Source organism: Pseudorca crassidens, chromosome 1, assembly GCF_039906515.1.
Source record: "Pseudorca crassidens isolate mPseCra1 chromosome 1, mPseCra1.hap1, whole genome shotgun sequence".
Taxonomy (NCBI): domain Eukaryota; kingdom Metazoa; phylum Chordata; class Mammalia; order Artiodactyla; family Delphinidae; genus Pseudorca; species Pseudorca crassidens.
Window position 1 is genome coordinate 32140307 of NC_090296.1, and position 19558 is coordinate 32159864.

Sequence of the window (19558 nt, forward strand, 5' to 3'; positions counted from 1 at the left end):
GAAAACAATGCAATTAAGTTAGATGCTAGCAACAAAAAGATAAATTTTAAAATGCCATAGATTTGAAAGTTAAAAAAATACATATAAGTAACTCATGTGTCAAAGAATAAACTGAATTAAAACTTAAAGAACACTGAACAAATGATAATGAAAACACTATACTTCAAATCTTGAGGTATACAGTGAAAAGGTTTCTTCAAGGAAAATTTATAGCCTTACATGCTTATTGAAGAAATAAGTAGAGGCTGAAAATTAATGAACTAAATGTTCATCCCAAGAAATTAGGAAATGAACAACAGAATAAAGCCAAAGAAGGTAGAAGGAAGGAAAGAAAAAAAAAATCAAAGCAGAAATAAGTGAAATAGAAAAAGATACCAAAAGAGAGAGAGAGAGAGAGAGAGAGAAGGAAAAGATACCACAGAGTGAGTTAATAAAGCTAAATGTTGTTCTTTAAAAAATACAATCCAGGGCTTCCCTGGTGCCGCAGTGGTTAAGAATCCGCCTGCCAATGCAGGGGACACAGGTTTGAGCCCTGGTCTGGGAAGATCCCACATGTCACGGAGCTACTAAGCCCATGTGCCATGACTACTGAGCCTGTGTTCTAGAGCCCGCGAGCCACAACTACTGAAGCCTGCATGCATAGAGCCTGTGTTCTGCAACAAGAGAAGCAGTGAGAAGTCCGTGCACCACAACGAAGAGTAGCCCTGCTCGCCACAACTAGAGAAAGCCTGAGCGCAGCAACGAAGACCCAATACAGCCAAAAGTAAATAAGTAAAAAAAAAAAAAAGAAATTTATAAAAAAAATACAATCCAATTGGGTAAATCATTAGTGACATTAATCAAAAAAAAGAAGAAAAGATATGATTAAAAATGGGGACATATGTACAGCTATAGCCTAGATTAAGAAGACAATATGAGAATACTATGAACAATTTTATCACTAATAAGGCCTAGGAATTACTTCTTTCTTTCCTGTAATCTTATTGAGGAAACTACCAAATCCTTTACTTGTAGGTCCCTAAGAGTAAAGCAAAATCTACCAGCAGAGTTGCAAGCTATTGCCTCAGCCACTCCTTTCCCAAGGTTTGCTGGCATAGTCACTTGAGATATAGCAATTTGACTTTCAGCATCACTTTCTGGGGCCCTAGTTGCTGTGGTTAGCTAACGATCTTCTTTGGGATACTCTCTTTGCTTCACTCCAGAATTAACAAAACAGCTCAGCAGCCTGCTCCGCCCAACAGGATAAGACTTATTAGCCATCTTTGAATGTCATAGTGAAGTCTAATCAATTTAGTCAGCTTTTGCAATTTTTTTAAAATAACATTTTTGGTATTTATTTTTATTTGGTTGCGCCGGGTCTTAGTTGTGGCAGGCAAGCTCCTTAGTTGCGGCTCCCGGGCTCCTTAGTTGTGCATGCGAACTCTTAGTTGCGGCATGCATGTGGGATCTAGTTCCCTGACCAGGGATCGAACCTGGGCCCCCTGCATTGGGAGCTTGGAGTCTTAACCACTGGACCACCAGGGAAGTCCCAGTCAGCCTTTGCTATTGCTTTGTGATGCTGCATGGAGTCTTATTGGAGGTTTAGTACTGCCCAGTCTCATGGATACTTGACCACTGTCCTGCAATGGGAACAAAATCCAAGGAGAGGTTCTTGGAGGGAAGAAGATTCTGTTTCTTCTGGACTAAGCCTATCTGTACTCTATGTTTGGGATTCTAGGGTTGAACTCTTAGTGATCGGGTTTTTTGGTCTACAATTATAGCTAATTCCTAAGGTGAACAGCTGCCTTCAGAGGTACTGCCCAGGGTCAGGTTTTGGTATTTGCCATGCAGGAGTAGTGTAGATTTTCTCACAACCCTTAAAATACGAAATATTTGGTAACATATCTCTCCATGGACCATCAAGTCCATTCCCAGAGGTTCCAGGGTAACTTTTCAGAGATACCTCCTAAGTAATTCTGAGGTGATTTTCTGTCCTGTTCTGTATTTTGAAGTAGCTGGCTTTTTGCTCATTAAATAAGAAAGAAAAAACTCACACAACTTTAATATTTCCTAGAACATTTTTCTGGTAGGATATCACACAAAATACAATCTTGTGTTTTTCTTTTTATTCTGTGGATTTCCAGAACATTAGCATAAATGAAGTTGTTGTTGTTTGTTCTACATTGTTCTAAGATCAAGAGAGATTTTAAGTTTTCTTATAACTTCCCATAAATCCATTTCCACTTAACAATCCCATTACATTTATCCATTATTGAAATGCAGAAGTTTGTTATTGATCTGAGGGCCATTGTATCATCCATTCATTTATACATGATTTGTTAATTCAACAAATATTTGTCGAGCACCTAGTACATGGAAGACACCATGCCAGGGACTAGATCAATTATATCAGGCAAACACATACCTGACCGTGTCCTTGTGGAGTTTACAGTCTAGAGAACTTCTTTTTAGGAATGAGTCTTAATTCAGGCCCTGGAATTATAGAGGTATCCCTATAAAGAAGGGCACACAGGTAAAGAAGTGGGAGGATATGATGTGTGTGAATTTAGACTATTGGAGAGAATGTTAAAGAAGGTAAAACATGGTAAAGAGGAGCAGTGTGTCAAGTATTTAAAAGGCACCTATGTGAGGAATCTAGATCGTAGCCATATGGAGGAAGGTGCGAGCAGGTAATTGTTTCTAATGTGCTATGAATTTCTTTTAACCAATCAGAAAATCATTCCTACCCTCTTACTGAAGAGCTTTTTGTTTTTCTCTTTCATTTGCACTCTAACACTTGCATGTCAAATGATGTAAGTCCCCAAACCACAAAGCCTCAAAGGGCCATATTGTATATAGGGGAGGCAGGTACAAATTTTTAGCATATCCTACAGAAGAGGGAGTAGATTACATCACCATTATTGACTTTATAGAAGAGAGAGTACAAAGCAAATTGTGTGTGTCTGTTGGGGGGTGGTTTAACACAATAAAACCTTATTTCTTATTTTTATCAAGGTCCGATGTAGGTCAGCAGGGAGGTTCAGCACCATGGTCAGCCATTCAGAGATCCTGGCTCTCCCCATGTTCAATCCATGACTTGAAGGTCTCTGTGATATCTACCAAGTGGAAGCAGAGAGAGAGAGTGGAAAAGGCACCCATGCTTTTAAGCAGCTTGGCCTGGGGATGACACTAATCACTTCCATCCATATTCCATTGATGAGAACTACCTAGGTAGCTACATCTACATACAAGGGGAGTGGAAAAGTAGATCAACGATGTACTCACATAGATAATAATTTGTGAGCAGCTAATTCATTTGCCTCATTCAGTCTCCTCATCTGCAAAATGGGAGTAATAATAGCATCTGCCTCATAAAATTGTTAGGGGAAAACTAGGTAATTCATCAAAGGGCTTGGCACAGTGCCTGATCCATAGTAAGTGGCTCAATAAACAGCAACTATTTTTGACATCCAGTGCAAATTTCCAGTTAGAACTAATACCTTTGTGGCATTCTACCCCTTAAAGTCTTTAATAGCTTCTCATTTCCTTTGAATAAAAAAATAACTTATTGGGCTTCCCTGGTGGCGCAGTGGTTGAGAGCCCGCCTGCCGATGCAGGGGACACGGGTTCGTGCCCCAGTCCGGGAAGATCCCACATGCCGCGGAGCGGCTGGGCTCGTGAGCCATGGCCGCTGAGCCTGCGCATCCGGAGCCTGTGCTCCGCACAGGAGAGGCCACAACAGTGAGAGGCCCGCGTACTGCAAAAAAACAAAAAACAAAAAACTTATTTACAAGGCCATCTATCATCTGACTCCTACCTTCTTTCCTCGTCTCTTCCCACTATTCCTCCTTCACTTATGTGATTCAGTTTAAACTGGCCTTTTCCTGGTTCCCAGACCAAGCCACTTTCCACTGCAGGGTCTGTATGCTCTTCTCTCTGCTTGAAAAGCTTGAGCCCCAGCTCTTCATGTGGCTGATTCATTCTCATCCTCCAGGTATCAGCTCAGATATATCACCTCCTCAGAGAGGTCTGTCCTGACCATCGTATCCAAAGTGGCTTCCTCCAGTTAATCGCTGTCTCATCTCCCCCCATTTTTGTTATCACAGTCTGTAATGCTCTTCTTTATTTATGTACTTGTTTATCGTCTGTCTTTTCCATCAGACTTGTTGACTCCTTGAAGTCAGAGGCTTTGTTTACTGCTTTATCCTCTGCAACTAGAGCTGAGCAAAACACAGAGTAGGTATTAAATGATTGGTGGCTGACTGAATGAATGAATGAATTTGCTGAAGAGTAATTGAAGATCTTCTCTGGGTCTTTTACCTTAGCCTATCCACATATTCACATTTCAGTATTATTATGTCCATACAGCTTCCAGGTAGCACTCTAGGCTTCCCTCTCAGCCTTGAAAATACAGACTATACCCAATGCCACTTCCCTTCACTCCTGAACATACTCTCCTCTGACCCTCATCATTCCACAAAAACTATTCTTGTTAGGGGCTTCCTATTTACCGAATCCAATGCCTGCTTCGTAGCCCTTATCTCACATATCTGCTTCACACTGTGAGTACTCCTCTCTTCCTGAAACTTTTCTGCTTTGACTTCATACTACTATAGATACCTTTGTAAGCAGTGGTTATGAACTGGGGGCAGTTTTGCCCTCCAGGGATATTTGGTAATGTCTGGAGACATTTTTGGTCATCATAACTGGGACGGGGTTGCTGCTACTGGCATCTGGTGGGTAGAAGCCAGGATTGCTGTTAAACATTGTACAATGTACAGGACAGCTCCCCATACTTACAGCCAAGAATTATCTGGCCCCAAAAGTCAATAATGCAAAGGCTAAGGAACTCTAGTATACAGAATGTCCTGCAGACACTTCATGTATAAGATGGACATGTTCAAAGATAAATCATGGGGCTTCCCTGGTGGCGCAGTGGTTGAGAGTCTGCCTGCCGATGCAGGGGGCGCGGGTTTGTGCCCCGGTCCCGGGAAGATCCCACATGCTGCGGAGCGGCTGGGCCCGTGAGCCATGGCCGCTGAGCCTGCGCGTCTGGAGCCTGTGCTCCGCAACGGGAGAGGCCACAACGGTGAGAGGCCCACGTACCGCAAAAAAAAAAAAAAAAAAATCATTACTCCCCTTTTCACCTACTTACTTGTTACTTGTTATTCCTAATTTGATTAACAACACTTAGTCTTATAGAGCAGTATCCTGGGAATAATTTTTTATTTCCTGCCTTTCCTTCCTCAAGCTCATCTACTAGTCACTAATTCCCTTTTGATTTTATCTCCTAAATATCTGTCATCGTTTTTCTTCCCTCAGCTACTGCTGCCTTTGTATGAGTGTAGACATCATTTAGTTTGCAAGAGTCTCCTAAACGGACTCCCTGTTTTCAGTCTTATAAATGCCTGCAACTCATGCTCCTTGGACAATCTTTCTAAAATAGAAGCCCAATTATATTTCTCCCACTGTCTACAAGATAAAGGCTGAGCTCCCAGGTCTGGCCTACCATGCTTACCATATGTTTTATTACCTACAGATCTGTGTTCTGTTGTACTTCTTCCTAATCCTCTTCTAATAAAAACACAAGAAAACAGAACCAACAAAACAAAGCAAAAAGCTTCATGTTCCACACTTTTGTTTATTGGACATGATAACGCCTGTTTTGGAATGCCTTCTCCACCAGGACCCTACCACGCCTTTCTCCTTTGAAAACTCTGCTCTGTGCATGTGCATGCTTTTATTGGGACACGTACTGTATACATACCATCTCAAGTATAAAATCCCAGTTCAAAAAGTGGAGTATAACAAAGCAATATATTTGTATGCCACTTAGAGTTAAAATTTTTGAATTCCCAGTCTATGAGGTAGAAAATTCCAATAAATTCATGGTCCCCCACCCCCTTACCTCTGTTTTGTGGTTAAATTCTGGGGGAACCTTCATAGTACCTAAGTTTTGGAACAGATACAGGCACTAACACTTCATCACCATGAAAAGGGCTTCTTCAGATTTGCAGGTTCTCTTCTTGGCATCTGGGTCTTGCTTGCAGATATCCTCATCATTTTGCTTTTATGGAGCCTGAAAATCTTTCTAAGGCTTCCTATGGCTTCTGCATTTCACAGAATTATTCCCTCTCTGGCATCTTGCTATCTAGCCCAGATTAGCCGGAATGCAGACATTAGGTCTTTACTTAGGGACCCAGGGGTATTCCCTTTCTTTTAATCTTTTTAATATTTTGCTTCAGAAGCATTTCCTGTCTTGTGAAAATTTTGTCTCTGAGGCATGTAATATTTTCTTCAATGGCTTTAGACTTTTAATGGGCTTAGTCACATAAAAGCTAATGACTGTCAAATTTTTCCTGCTTAGTCCTGCCCATCCCCACACTTGAGGTAGGGTGAAAAACAACGGCCAGTAGCTCCTAAACTGAACAGTTCATTGGATACACCTGAAAGAGCTTTTAAAATGAAAGATGTTACCACCCCACAACTCTGCACAATCAGAATTTGTTCTTATAAACGATCACAGGAGATCAAGGTCGAATTTTCTTTCTTTTTTTTTGCGGTACGCGGGTCTTTCACTGTTGTGGCCTCTCCCGTTGCGGAGCACAGGCTCCGGAGGCCCAGGCTTAGCGGCCATGGCTCACGGGCCCAGCCGTTCCGCGGCATGTGGGATCTTCCCGGACCGGGGCACGAACCCGCGTCCCCTGCCTCGGCAGGCGGACTCTCAACCACTGCGCCACCAGGGAAGCCCAAGGTCGAATTTTCGAATCCCTCAGTGGTGGACGTTGGGCAGGGCTCTGCTCACTCTGTTTTTCCTCAAAGTCTCCAAATTTTTACCCCGGTAGTATGCCCTGCCTCTACCTCTCCCTCCTTTGGCGCTGCTCTCTCCTTCCTGCTAGCAGCTCCTAGCCTCTCCCTCCCCTTCTTACCCCTTCCCTACCCACCGCGCTCCACCTCCCAGCCCCGCCCCGCCCTTCTCTGCCTCGTCCCACCCCTCTCCCCCCAACCCAACTCTACTTCCCGGCTCCATCCCTCCCCGCTCCTCCTTGCCCCGCTCCACCTCCTAGCCCCGCCCCACCCCTTCTCTCCGCTCCTCCCCTCTTCCCCGCCCCACCCTCTCTCAGCCCCGCCCCTCAGCCCCGCCCCGCTCCACCTCCTATTCTTTCCGCTTCTTCCCTTTCCCTGCCCTGTCTTCCTGGCCTTGCAGTCTCCTCCCCTCTTTTGGTTCCTGCTTAACATTCCTCTGCTCTGCAGCGAGCTCTTTCGTCTCAGACTTGTTACGTTTACTCTGCGCCGGAAGAAGAACCTGAGGACGCTTTTGGGACTATGGCGGCGGTGGATATCCGAGGTAACCTGTGCTGTCCCCTTTGTTTCCTGATTGTTTGGGAGCTGGTTTAGGGATTTATAGCTCTTGGGGGCAAGATTCCGGTTCCCTTGTGATGTCTCCCAAGCTCTTTGGAATGTTTTCTGTGAACGACCCAAAGCGCCAATCTGTCGAAAAATTGCCTAGATTTTCGCAGTTTTTCAGGAGTCTCTTAGAAGAGTCAAAACGAAGGGGTTGGAATAAGCTCTGGGCTTTGAGCCCTGTGGTGTTGTCCTACATACGTATCTCTACAGCAGTATTGGGGCTGTTCTGTCCAGGTGAAGGAACGACAGAGAAGGGGGTGGGGTCATGAGCCGACAGTGTTTGGTTCATTCTTGGCACTTGGCCTGGGGCCTACCTTATTCCTGACGTTTGAGGTTCCTTTTTCTATATTAACCAAATTGGAGTCTAGCACACATATTCCAAATATATTGTCATTTATATATTGTCAGAATGTCCAGTAATCTTCAGCAGTTCTGGATAATGTTTACTATATGTTTGTCTTTCGTTATAAGTGAGAATATCAAGTACCTAATTTCATTACTTGCTGACTGTTAGAGAGCTGTATTAGAGCCATGTCAGTATGCTCTCCCTTGCTACTGAATAAAAAAGAGGAACATTTAGTCCACGAGGCTGTTTAGCTTTCATAACTTTTTACTTTTTATTTAGATTTGTTAGGTCCATTGCAAAGGCTCTAAGGTGGGAACATGTCAGAAGAACAGCAAGGGGGCCAGTATGGCTGAAGCACAGTGAGCGAGGAGGCGGGAAGTAGATGAGGTCAGAGAGAGAATTGGTGTGGTGGCTTGTTCATACAGGAATTGTAGGCCGTGGTAAGGCCTTTGGCTTGTCCTCTGAGTAAAATAGAGAACCACTGGAGGGTTTTGACCAGAAGGGATGAACGTAACCTGACTTACTTTTTTTTAGGATCACCTTGACTGCTGAGAACACCGTAGGAGGGCAAAGGTAGAATTAGGGAGACCGGTTAGGAAGGCATTTTTGTAATGCATGGGGATTTGGGGGTGGCTCAGACTAGGGTGGTAACAGTGGAGATGGTAAGAAATAGTTGGAGTCTGCTTGTTTTGGTAGTGTAGTCTATTGGGCTGTGATCACAGGTAGCTTCTATGTAGGAGAACTAATATATCCTATTTCACAGCCACACACCACCCTCTTAACCCCAGTTAACTAGTTTGTAACTGAACATACTTGGATACTGGAGTGTGTGTAAATTTATGTCCTTAGCCCTTAATCATGAATTAATAAACATTTTCTAATTCTTACCAAACAGGTCCTGTGCTAGTTCTGATGAGTAACCCACAGCCCCAGTTCCTTAAAAAACTCAGCATTTAATGGGAAAACATTTGTACTTGTGGTTTATTAATAATCAATTATAAAACTATATAAAAACCGCTATGAGGACATAGAGAAAGAAACCATTATTTCTGCCTTGCAAAGTAGAGAAAGGCTTTGCAGAGATTAGTGACATTTAAAATGAGTTTAATCTAGCTTGACCATTTGAATATCTAGTAAACCTATACGTTTTTAGAATGAAAGACGTTTCTATATTTTTTAGAAGTGCATAAACTAGAAAAAAAAAGAGGCACAAACTAGGACAGCCTTTGGTTAAGCCAGAAATAAGTTTGTTCATATTAATCTTAAAAGAAATTGACTACCAGCACTACCACCATCATCATAATGAACATTTATTGGGTTATTACAATGTACTAAGCATTTTACATATATAATCTAGCATGCAGATACTATTATAATCCCTATTTTATAGATGAGAAAACTAAGGCATGGGGAGGTTGAACTTTTCCATTCTTCCTTCTTCAACCAGTAATTATATAGGCAATTTGATGTTTCATGACTTACAGCTAGTGGGATTTAGTACTGTCAGTGGTATGAAACATTGCAGCCAGTACCCAATAAAAGCTCATTAATTAAAGCTATCTAGCCCTACTTATCATGTCTTTGTTTTCTTTTTCCATTTTGAAAAATTTAAAGTTTAATTCTTTAAAATGTGAAATTGTATGGCTGTAATTAAGGGGATTCTACTTTTCATTTGCCCCTTTTACATAATTATTATCTCATCTATAATAATAGATTCCTAACTTATTTCTGTCTCTTTAATTGGAAGATCTCCCATTAGTGGCGATGGATGTGTTTTCTTTGGCATACATATTGTTTGAAAATTTTTGAATTAGTTGCCAACATTATAAAAACTCAGGATTTCCGATATTTTGAAAGACCTCTCTAGATTTCAAATCCTATAACTTCTTCACCTAATTGAGTTATTCTTTAAACATATAATGTACTTTTATTTATTTATTGAATCTTTGAATTTTATTTATTTTTTATACAGCAGGCTCATTAGTTATCTATTTTATACATATTAGTGTATATATGTCAATCAGAATCTCCCAATTAAACATATAATATTCTTTTATATTTCCCTACCTTTGTATATGCATTACCTCTGCTTGGAATTACTTTGCCTCTCTTTTCTCCATGGTGAGCCTCTATTTATTCTTTAACATATAGTGCTAAAACCCACCTCCTCCTCATCCCATGAAAAACCATTCCTGTTCCCTCAGGTAAGGTATTCTGCTTGCTCCACTGTGCTCTCATAACACATTTATTCATACCTTTATTATGGATCTTGTGTTGTCATTGCTTTCTTGCATACTTAGCTCTTCTGCGGGACTGTGAGGGTATGTAGGTTAGGATCCACGTCATCCTTATATTCATAGTGCCTCCTACGTTATATGCATAATAAATGTTTGTTGGATTGGATTTTTTTCTCTTTTCTCATCCTTTATCATTTTGTTTCTTTTCTATAGATAATCTGCTGGGAATCTCTTGGGTTGACAGTTCCTGGATCCCTATTTTGAACAGTGGAAGTGTCCTGGATTACTTTTCAGAAAGAAGTAATCCTTTTTATGACAGGACATGTAATAATGAAGTGGTCAAAATGCAGAGGCTAACATTAGAACACTTAAAGTAAGTTATTATAAGAAGGTAGCATTTTTGCCAACTGCAGATTTTGTAATGAATAGTTCTTTCAAGCTGTGAATCATGAAGTACAGAGTAGAAGTGTTGGAAGAACCGGAGTTTTGTTTGGGTTTGTGCAGATTTGACATGCAAAGGAATTATTAGTAGTCACTTGTAACCTGGGAAGTCTTTTCTTTATAACTGCACATATTACTGTCTAGTTAAAATGCAACTATGAGGTTTAGATGTAAATCTCATTGATTTCCACAATGCAACTGTTACCTTAACCAGGTAACTATATATGTTGTCTCCTCTACATGTAATTTGATGTCTTAAACCATAGTCGAGTTTATAGTAGATTTTCCTTTGTTTGACAAATAAAATTTTAGCCAAATTTAGCAAGATTCTTCAGACTTGGGATGCTAAATAATTCATTACTATTATAAAAGTTTCTGAAACAACTGTGTAATGAAGTTTTTCATCTGTCAGCTAAACATGGAGAGCAGGGGTTCTAAGAAATTAAATTTCTGGTATTTTAAATAGCTTATGTTTTGAGGTAAATATTTACATTTACTGAGATACCTTGGTGTTGCTTTTAAACATAGTATGTCAGGAAAAAATATGTTGGGGGTGAGGATAAGGTTTTTGATGTTTTCTGGTTGGGTACAATATATAGTAGTGATCTATATTAAGACAGGTATAGTGTTCATGTGTATTTTAATATTTTATATATATTTATAGATCTCCTTGGTCAGGAAGCATCCTGGTATTTTGGTTGCCTTTTTTGAAATGTAGGTTCATTGTACTCTCATGACTGAAAATACTCCGATTTAAGTTCATCATGAATTTTTGTAGAGAAATTTTGTTGTTGTTTAAAAACGAAATCTTACTTTATTTGAGCCCCACCTACCTGGGAAAAATAGCCAGTTTTATTGAACAGCCAATTTTTCATATCAAACATAGGCAGTTTTATCCTGTTTACAATGTTGCTATACTTTTATGTGATAATTTGAATGTTCTAGAGAATTGTTTGTAGGGCATTCATAGATCTCTGAGTGTCTGTGTCCTGTTTTCAGTCAGATGGTTGGAGTGGAATACATCCTTTTACATGCCCAAGAGCCCATTCTTTTTATCATTCGAAAGCAACAGCGGCAGTCCCCTACTCAAGGTAAAATATGTAAACTTTAGGCATTATTTTCTTCTTAAAGTACCATGATTTATTTACTCCTGAGCTATATATGTTCTTATTTTTGTGGATTGGGTTCTGTTTTAGGGATTTGTAGGAATCCATGTGTAGGCTTCCTATGCTTTCCCTTCTGTGAGGGGCCACACCAAGTGCACCTTCCCTCTAGTAGTGAAATGCAGTGTGTACTATGTCTGCTCAGAGCTCAGGGAAGACCGTTTGAGACTCTGAGTCCAGAATTTTTATTGAGGGCTGATCATGTAGACGTCCTCTGCCTGTCAAATTCTAGTCTCTCAGAAGGAAATCAGGTTTAATTCTTGGCAGATGCAGTTGCACCAAATTCATAAAAGATCAATGGAAAATCCTCATTGATACATTCAATCAAAATTACCAGACAAAAACTTGCTTTAGAAATCATACTGAAAAGTATAGAATTCAGACTTGATTTTCAATCAAAGAGCTAGTCACCTATTCCAGAGATGACCAGCTACATCTCTTAAATTAGATACTCTCATCAAGACCTTTGAGAATAACCTTCACCCTAGTATTGATTCCAGAGAATGACTTGCTACTGAAGTTGTGGTTCCAGAGTCAAGAATCCAAATTTACTTTCAAAGTCAAAGATCTAGGACTTCCCTGGTGGCGCAGTGGTTAAGAATCCGCCTGCCAGTGCAGGGGACATGGGTTCGAGCCCTGGTCCGGGAAGATCCCACATGCCGCAGAGCAACTAAGCCTGTGTGCCACAACTACAGAGCCTGCGCCCTAGAGCCCGTGAGGCACGACTACCGAAGCCCGAGCACCTAGAGCCCATGCTCCGCAACAAGAGAAGCCACCACAATGAGAAGCCCGCACACTGCAACAAAGACCAAACACAGCCAAAAATAAATAAATAAAGATAAATTAATTAAAAAAAAAAAGTCAAAGATCTAGAGTCCCTGCCCAGAGAAACTTAGAACAAAGACAAGGCTGGGGACAAGAGTTCCATGATGGAAGGGTTCCAGGTACAGAAGCGACAGAAGATGGCACCAGCCTCACTAGCCGCTGTTTTATTCCGTAGGACCTCGGACTGGGGCACAGAGGCAAGTTCAGTGTGTCTGGTATCTTCATCCTGGGCCCTAAATCTCTCTTGCTCTAAGGTCTTATTCCCCAAAGTGTGGTTGACTGACAGCAGCATCGGATCACTTAGGAACTTGTTAGAAATGCATCGTCCCTACTGAGTAAGAATCTGATTTTAACAAGATACTCAGGTGATTCAAAAGCACGTTAAAGTTTAAGAAGCACTGCTCCTAGGGCAAACGTTTTTTTTAGCAAACTTTTTCTGTGAAGGTCCAGAGACTAAATATTTTAGGCTTTGGAGCCTCATGGTCTCTGAGACAACTATTCAACTAGTACCATAGCAGCCTTAGATAATAACGCAAATGAATGAGTGTGGTTATTTTCCTATATAACTTTATTTACAAAAACAGGAATTGCCAAACCCTACCTTAAGCTTTAGTGTGGGAAAATGTTAAACTTTAGTTGTTCTTTTTATGGAAATATATTTAGCAGTTTGTGTGCATAGCTATATTGATAAACATTTTTTTTCCTCGCTGCTTTAGTTATCCCACTGGCTGATTACTATATTATTGCCGGAGTGATCTATCAGGCACCAGACTTGGGATCAGTTATAAACTCTAGAGTGGTGAGTGTCTTTACATACTTTAAACATTAAAGAAAACTTCTAACCGAACTACCTTGCTACCGAGAATTAAACAGGAACTCCTCTCCCTTGTGTACGTTGGTATAAAGTGTTGACTATTAGAATATCTTAAGCATTGGTTCCTGTGGGCCAACTCCATGTTCAAAGTATATGCCACCCCTAGATACATAGTGATTCAGGTTCTGAAAAGCAGAAGATTTACTGTCTTTGCATATGTAATATTTTGTGTTCACTTTGTAAATTTTGGATGATTGATGAGAAATTCAGAATTTGTTTTCTTTTTCTAAGCTTACTGTGGTACATGGCATTCAGTCAGCTTTTGATGAAGCTATGTCATACTGTCGATATCATCCTTCCAAAGGGTATTGGTGGCACTTCAAAGATCACGAAGAGCAAGGTAGGTGGGACACCGAGACCCTCCTAAAACACTTTTTGTTACTCAGAGAATGAAGCTGCTTTCTTTCGGAAGATGGCTATTGATGATTTCTAGCTGTGTTTTACTTCTCTGTGGGAAGGTTTCATAGGATGATGACATTGTCAGAGCTATGATTCATGTAACTAGATGTGGTAATAATAGCATTCCCATAGGAACAGGTACAAATTTTAATCTCTTTGGTACATGATAATCTTTGATAAGTTGATACAAGGTTTTAAAATATTTAGGACATGTAGGGGAAATCAGTGATGAGGAATGAGTAATGATGATATTTCCTGCTTACCAAACTGTTGAGTCATCTTGAAATCTGGAACCCAAGTCTTCCAAGTTTTTGAAATAGGGGAGATGCTCTTAAAGCCCTATCTCCAGATGAACAGTCTGTTTTCTGATCTTTCTATGTTACCGCCTGTCGTGATGCCAGGTCCTCTAGTTGCCATAGCTGCTAATCTGCTACTTGTTCTGTACCATATTTTACTAATAAAAGTACTTCTAGAAATGTATCTATAGCAGTATACCTATATTCTGCATTTCTTTCTAGAGAAATAGAAACTTAGAATGAATTACTATGGAAAAGGTAGCCTTTAAATAAAATTCAGACCCGTGGAATGAATGGTCTTTGAGATACAGTTATATTTATTCGTAATAGTAGGTCCCGGCGACAACATTTGACTTAGGAAAGTTTGCATCAGTTGAATAAACTTCTCCCAAGAGCTCTTTGCCCCTACCCTAATGAAATGTTTGGAGTAAAACTTAACTGGAACCCTATCTTTATAGACAGTCCACCAGCACACTCCCCTCCCAGGGAAAATCCCACACGTGATTAGCTTCATAGTTTTTCTTGCAAGTTCTTTTCTCTCTTGTCTTTATGATCTTCTGTTGTTTGGTTTGTCCTATTTTTTTCAGTGGATTATAGTCTTCATAATTGAGTATGGTTACTTGAGCTTATGAAAGTTGCATTTTCCATTTGTACCTATTAGGTTTTACGGGAAAAGTCTGTTTAATACACTTAAAATATACACAAGATAATTTCAAACCAATAATCTGAATGTGACTTAGGTAATTATGGAAAATTTAGCCTTAAAGTTTTCCATAATTAAGTAATTATGGAAACATAAGAACGATGTTTATCCATGTTTACATGCTAAAACCGAAATGTCTTTGAAAGATATATCAGCTTTTTAAATGTTAGAATTTTAACCTCATTTCAGAGGGAGAGTTTGAATGCTTCTCTGTATATGCTATATTTAACGTATTTGGGGGGATTATCTTTGGAATAGCAGCCATTAAAAATAATAAAATTTGAATATATTCATGGCAGACAAAGATTTGTGAAATAATAAGGCACCAAAGTAGTTTAGACAATGTTTTGATTTGGACCTTATATTTTAATAGATAAAGTCAAACCTAAAGTCAAAAGGAAAGAAGAACCGAGCTCTATTTTCCAGAGACAGCGTGTGGATGCTTTACTCCTAGACCTTAGACAAAAATTTCCACCCAGATTTGTGCAGGTAATGAGAATGCGTGTGGTTAATTTTGATTCAACACTTTTTCCTGGCATATTTATTTTTAATTGAGGACTGTTTCAGATGTGACCTAAAAATACTGATTTTCCTTGTTAGTTAAAAAAATGATCTCTGAATCAAAGAAAGGTTTTTCAAGGACTTAATGGAGGAGGTGGTAAAGGGAATGGAATTAGTACTGTTCCGTGCGCTTAAGTTTAATTCCTTATTGAATCTTCGTAAACTGTGAGGACTGAATATAATAATATTCTCATTCAGAAGGTTGCTGAAAGTGTCGTAGATGGTAACAAAACTAGAATTTGAAACTCATGCTGTTTTTACTGTATGTGCTGCCTTCCACCCTGATGTAGAGGGTATTTAAGTCCTTAAATGATAGAATAATAAAAACTTTGTAATAAAAAGAATAGTACATTTGATGTGGAGGGTTTGGCATGATAAATGGAGGAGGCAGGAGTAATAATAAATAGACTTATAACATACATTGGAGCTATATGAATTCCATTATGTTGTCTTGGGCATTCCAACAGCAATAGCAGGTCCACGTACCGTGGTACTAAATGAGCTTTTGCAGAGAAGTAAGTGTGAGATGGAATATGTGAACATGTTATTCTTATGGTTTGCCTCAGCTCTTACTTATCTTTACAGGGCTGTGTACACACAAGGTCATGTTTTTCCTGTGGAGGGCCTATTTAAGAGATTTTCAAGGGTTGTTTTAGACTGAGATTTTTCACACCCTGAGATGACTTTAGAATAGGCCTTTCCTTCCCCCTTCCCTGACTCTACTGGATGAGGTGTACTGTTGGAATGGTGACGTGGTGGTTAAGGGAGCAGAGGCCACAGTTGGAACTCAGGACCAAAAAGCCAGTTTAGAGAAATCTCATGAATTGCGCGTGAAGATGAAACAATGTCTGTTGAATAAATAAATAAATGAATTATAGCTCTGTGTAAGATGACGAGTAGTGACTACAGAGTGTAAGAGGTTAGGTGTGGTTGGCCATTTGTGGCAGAACACCTAGAACTGCACAGTACAGTAGCCCCTAGGCACATGTGACTATTGTGCATTTGAAACACAACTAGTCCAAACTGAGTTGTGTTATGTGTGAAATACATACTGGGTTCAAGCACTTAGTACAAAAAATTTATAAAATATTTCATTAATAGTTAAAAATATTGATTATATGTCAGTGATACTCTTTTAGATACATTTGGTTAAAAATAATAAAATTCATCTGTTTCTTTCTGAAAATGTGACTACTAGAAAAATTTAAATTACATATATAGCTTGTATTTGTGGCTCACATTATATTTTGGGCAGTGCTGATCTAGAAATTGGGAACAGAAAATGCAAAACCAAAAACATGAAAGATGATCAATGAACACATACTCAGAAACCAAGAAAATCCCTCAGTTTGTTCTTTGTCTAGTTTCTTGAGGTGTAAAGTTAGGTTGTTTGCGATCTTTCCTTTTTAATGTAGGATTTATTGCTATAAACTTCCCTCTTAGTACTTCTTTTTCTTCATCCCATAAGTTTTGGTATGATGTAGTTTCATTTTAATTTCTCTCCAGATAATTTCTGATTTCCCTTTTGATTCCTTCTTTGGCCTAGTGGTTGTTCAGGAGTGTTTTGTTTAATTTCCACTTATAAGTTAGCAGAAGAAAAGAAATTACAAAGATTAAAAATTATGAAATAGAGACTAGAAAAACAATAGAAAAGAATCAGTGATACACCAGAAACTAACACAACATTTTAAATCAACTATACTTCAATAAAAACAACAACAAAAAAGCAAGGAAACTAAGGGTTGGTGTTTTGAAAAGATAAACGAAATTGACCAACTTTTAGCTAGACTAACAAAGAGAGGAGACTCAAATAAATAAAATTAGAAATTGAAGAGACGTTACTACTGATGCCACAGAAGTAAAATGACCGTAAGAGACTACTATAAACAGTTTATATGCCAAGAAATTGGGTAACCTATAAGAAATTCCTAGAACATATGACCTACCAAGACTGAGTCATGAAGAAATAGAAAATCTGAACAGACCAATAATGAATAAGGAGACTGAATCAGTAATCACAAACCTCCCAAAGAAATGTCTAGGAACAGATGACTTCATGGATGAATTCTACCAAACATTTAAAGAGAATTAACACCAATCCTTCTCAAACTCTTCCAAAAAATTAAAGAGGAGGGAACACTTCCAAATTCATTTTATGAGGCCAGCATTACTCTGATACCAACGACCAAAAGACACTACAAGACAAGAAAACTACAGTCCAATAAAAATAGATGCAAAAATTCTCAATGAAATACTAGCAAATCAAATGCAGTAGCCCATTAAGAGGATCATATATCATGATCAAGTGGGATTTATCCCTGGGGTGCAGAGATGGTTCGACATACTAAAATCAATCAGTATGATACACTACATTATCAGGATGAAGGATAAAAATCACATGATCATCTCAATAGATGCAGAAAAAGCATTTGGGAAAATTCAACATCTTTTTATGGTAAAAACAACAAACTAGGTATGAAAGGAATGTACCTCAACATCATAAAAGCCACGTATAACAAACCCTTTTTATGGTAAAAACAACAAACTAGGTATAAAAGGAATGTACCTCAACATCATAAAAGCCATGTATAACAAACAAACGGCTCTCATATTCGGTGGTGAAGAACAAAGCTTTTTCTCTAAGATCAGGAACAAGACAAGGATATCCACCCTCCACACTTTTATTCAGCATAGTGCTGGGAGACCTAGCCAGAGAAATTAGGCAGTAAAAGGGATCCAAATGGGAAAAGAAGTAAAATTGTCTGTTTGCAGATGATATGATCTTATACATAGAAAACCCTAAAGACTCCATTAAAAAACTGTTATAACTAATACATGAATTCAGTGAAATTGCAGGATACAAAATCAACACACAAAAATCAGTTGCACTTCTGTATACTAACAACTATCAGTAAAGGATATCAAGAAAATCCCACTTATAATAGCATCAAAAACATACTTAGGGATAAACTTTTTGTTATCAGCTTTATTGAGATATAATTGGTGTAATAACATTGTGTAAGTTTAAGGTGTACAACCTGTTGATTTGATACACTTATATACTGCAAAATGATTACCGCCATAGCATTAGCGAACATCTCTGTCATGTCACATAATTACTGTTCTTTTTTATGGTGAGTTCATTTAAGTTTTACTCTCTTAGCAACTTTCAAATATATAATACAGTGTTACTAACTATAATCACCATGTTGTGTATTAGATTTCCAGAACTTATTTCATCTTATACCTTTCACCAACATCTCCCCATTTCCCCCACCCCCTCAGCCGCTGGCAGGCACCGCTGTACCCTCTGTAGGAGTTTGAACATTTTAGATTCCATATATAAGTGATGTGATATATCATATTTGCCTGTCTGACTCCACTTAGTATAATGCTCTCCAGGTTCATGCTCTCACAAATGGCAGGATATCCTTCTTTCTCACGGCTAAACAATATTCCTGTATATGTGTGCGCGCGCGCGCGCGTGTGTGTGTGTATCACATATGTCTCTCTCTCACACAAACATATATATATCTCACATCTTCTTTACCCATTCTGTTGACAGACATGTAGGTTGTTTCCATACCTTGTCTATTGTGGATAATGCCACAGTGAATGTGGGAATGCAGGTGTCCATTCGAGATCTTGTATTCATTCCCTTCAAATATATACCCAAAAGTGGGATTGCTGGATCATATGGTATTTCTGTTTTTAATTTTTGGGGGAACCTCTGTACTGTTTTCCATATTGGCTGCACCAATTTGTATTGCCACCAACAGTACACAAGTGTTCCCTTTTTTTTACACCCTCACCAACACTTGTTACTTCTTGTCTTTTCAATGGTAACCATTATAACAACTGTGAAGTGATATCTCATTGTGGTTTTGATATGCATTTCCCTGATGATTAGTGATGTTGAGCACCTTTTCATGTACCTGTTGGTCATCTGTATGTCTTCTTTGGAAAAATATCTATTCAGGTCCTCTGCCCATTTTTTAATTGAATTGTTTGTTTTTTCACTGTTGAGATATATGAGTTCTTTATATATTTTGGATATTAACTTCTTATCAGATATGCGATTTGCAAATATTTCCTTCCATTTTGTAGGTTGCCTTTTCATTTTGTTGATGATTTACTTTGCTGTGCAGAAGCTTTTTGGTTTGCTGTAGTCTCACTTGTTTATTTTTGCTTTTGGTGCATTTGCTTTTCATGTCAAACCCAAAAACTCATCACCAAGACTGATGTCAAGGAGCTTACTGCCTATGTTTTCTTCTGGGAGTTTTATGGTTTCAGATCTTACATTCCAGTCTTAAATCCATTTTTAGTT

At 39.0% G+C, this 19558-nt stretch overlaps 1 protein-coding gene and 1 non-coding gene across 3 annotated transcripts in view; one reads left to right on the forward strand and one right to left on the reverse strand.

Moving 5' to 3' along the window:
• Positions 1–1451: 1451 nt before the first annotated feature.
• Positions 1452–1524, reverse strand: TRNAW-CCA (transfer RNA tryptophan (anticodon CCA)). The gene has a single exon. It is a non-coding gene; the product is annotated as a tRNA-Trp (tRNA).
• Positions 1525–7165: 5641 nt separating this feature from the next.
• The window catches only part of MED6 (mediator complex subunit 6), a 58870-nt gene continuing 46477 nt past the window's right edge, over positions 7166–19558 (forward strand). The window contains exons 1-6 of one of the 2 annotated variants that reach the window (XM_067731888.1): positions 7166–7327; positions 10183–10342; positions 11410–11501; positions 13115–13197; positions 13504–13612; positions 15044–15159. In XM_067731888.1, the coding sequence (XP_067587989.1) occupies positions 7306–7327; positions 10183–10342; positions 11410–11501; positions 13115–13197; positions 13504–13612; positions 15044–15159 (582 nt within the window). In that variant the 5' untranslated portion in view covers positions 7166–7305. The remainder of the gene's footprint in view (positions 7328–10182; positions 10343–11409; positions 11502–13114; positions 13198–13503; positions 13613–15043; positions 15160–19558) is intronic. The other variant, XM_067731898.1, reaches the window with a different exon arrangement.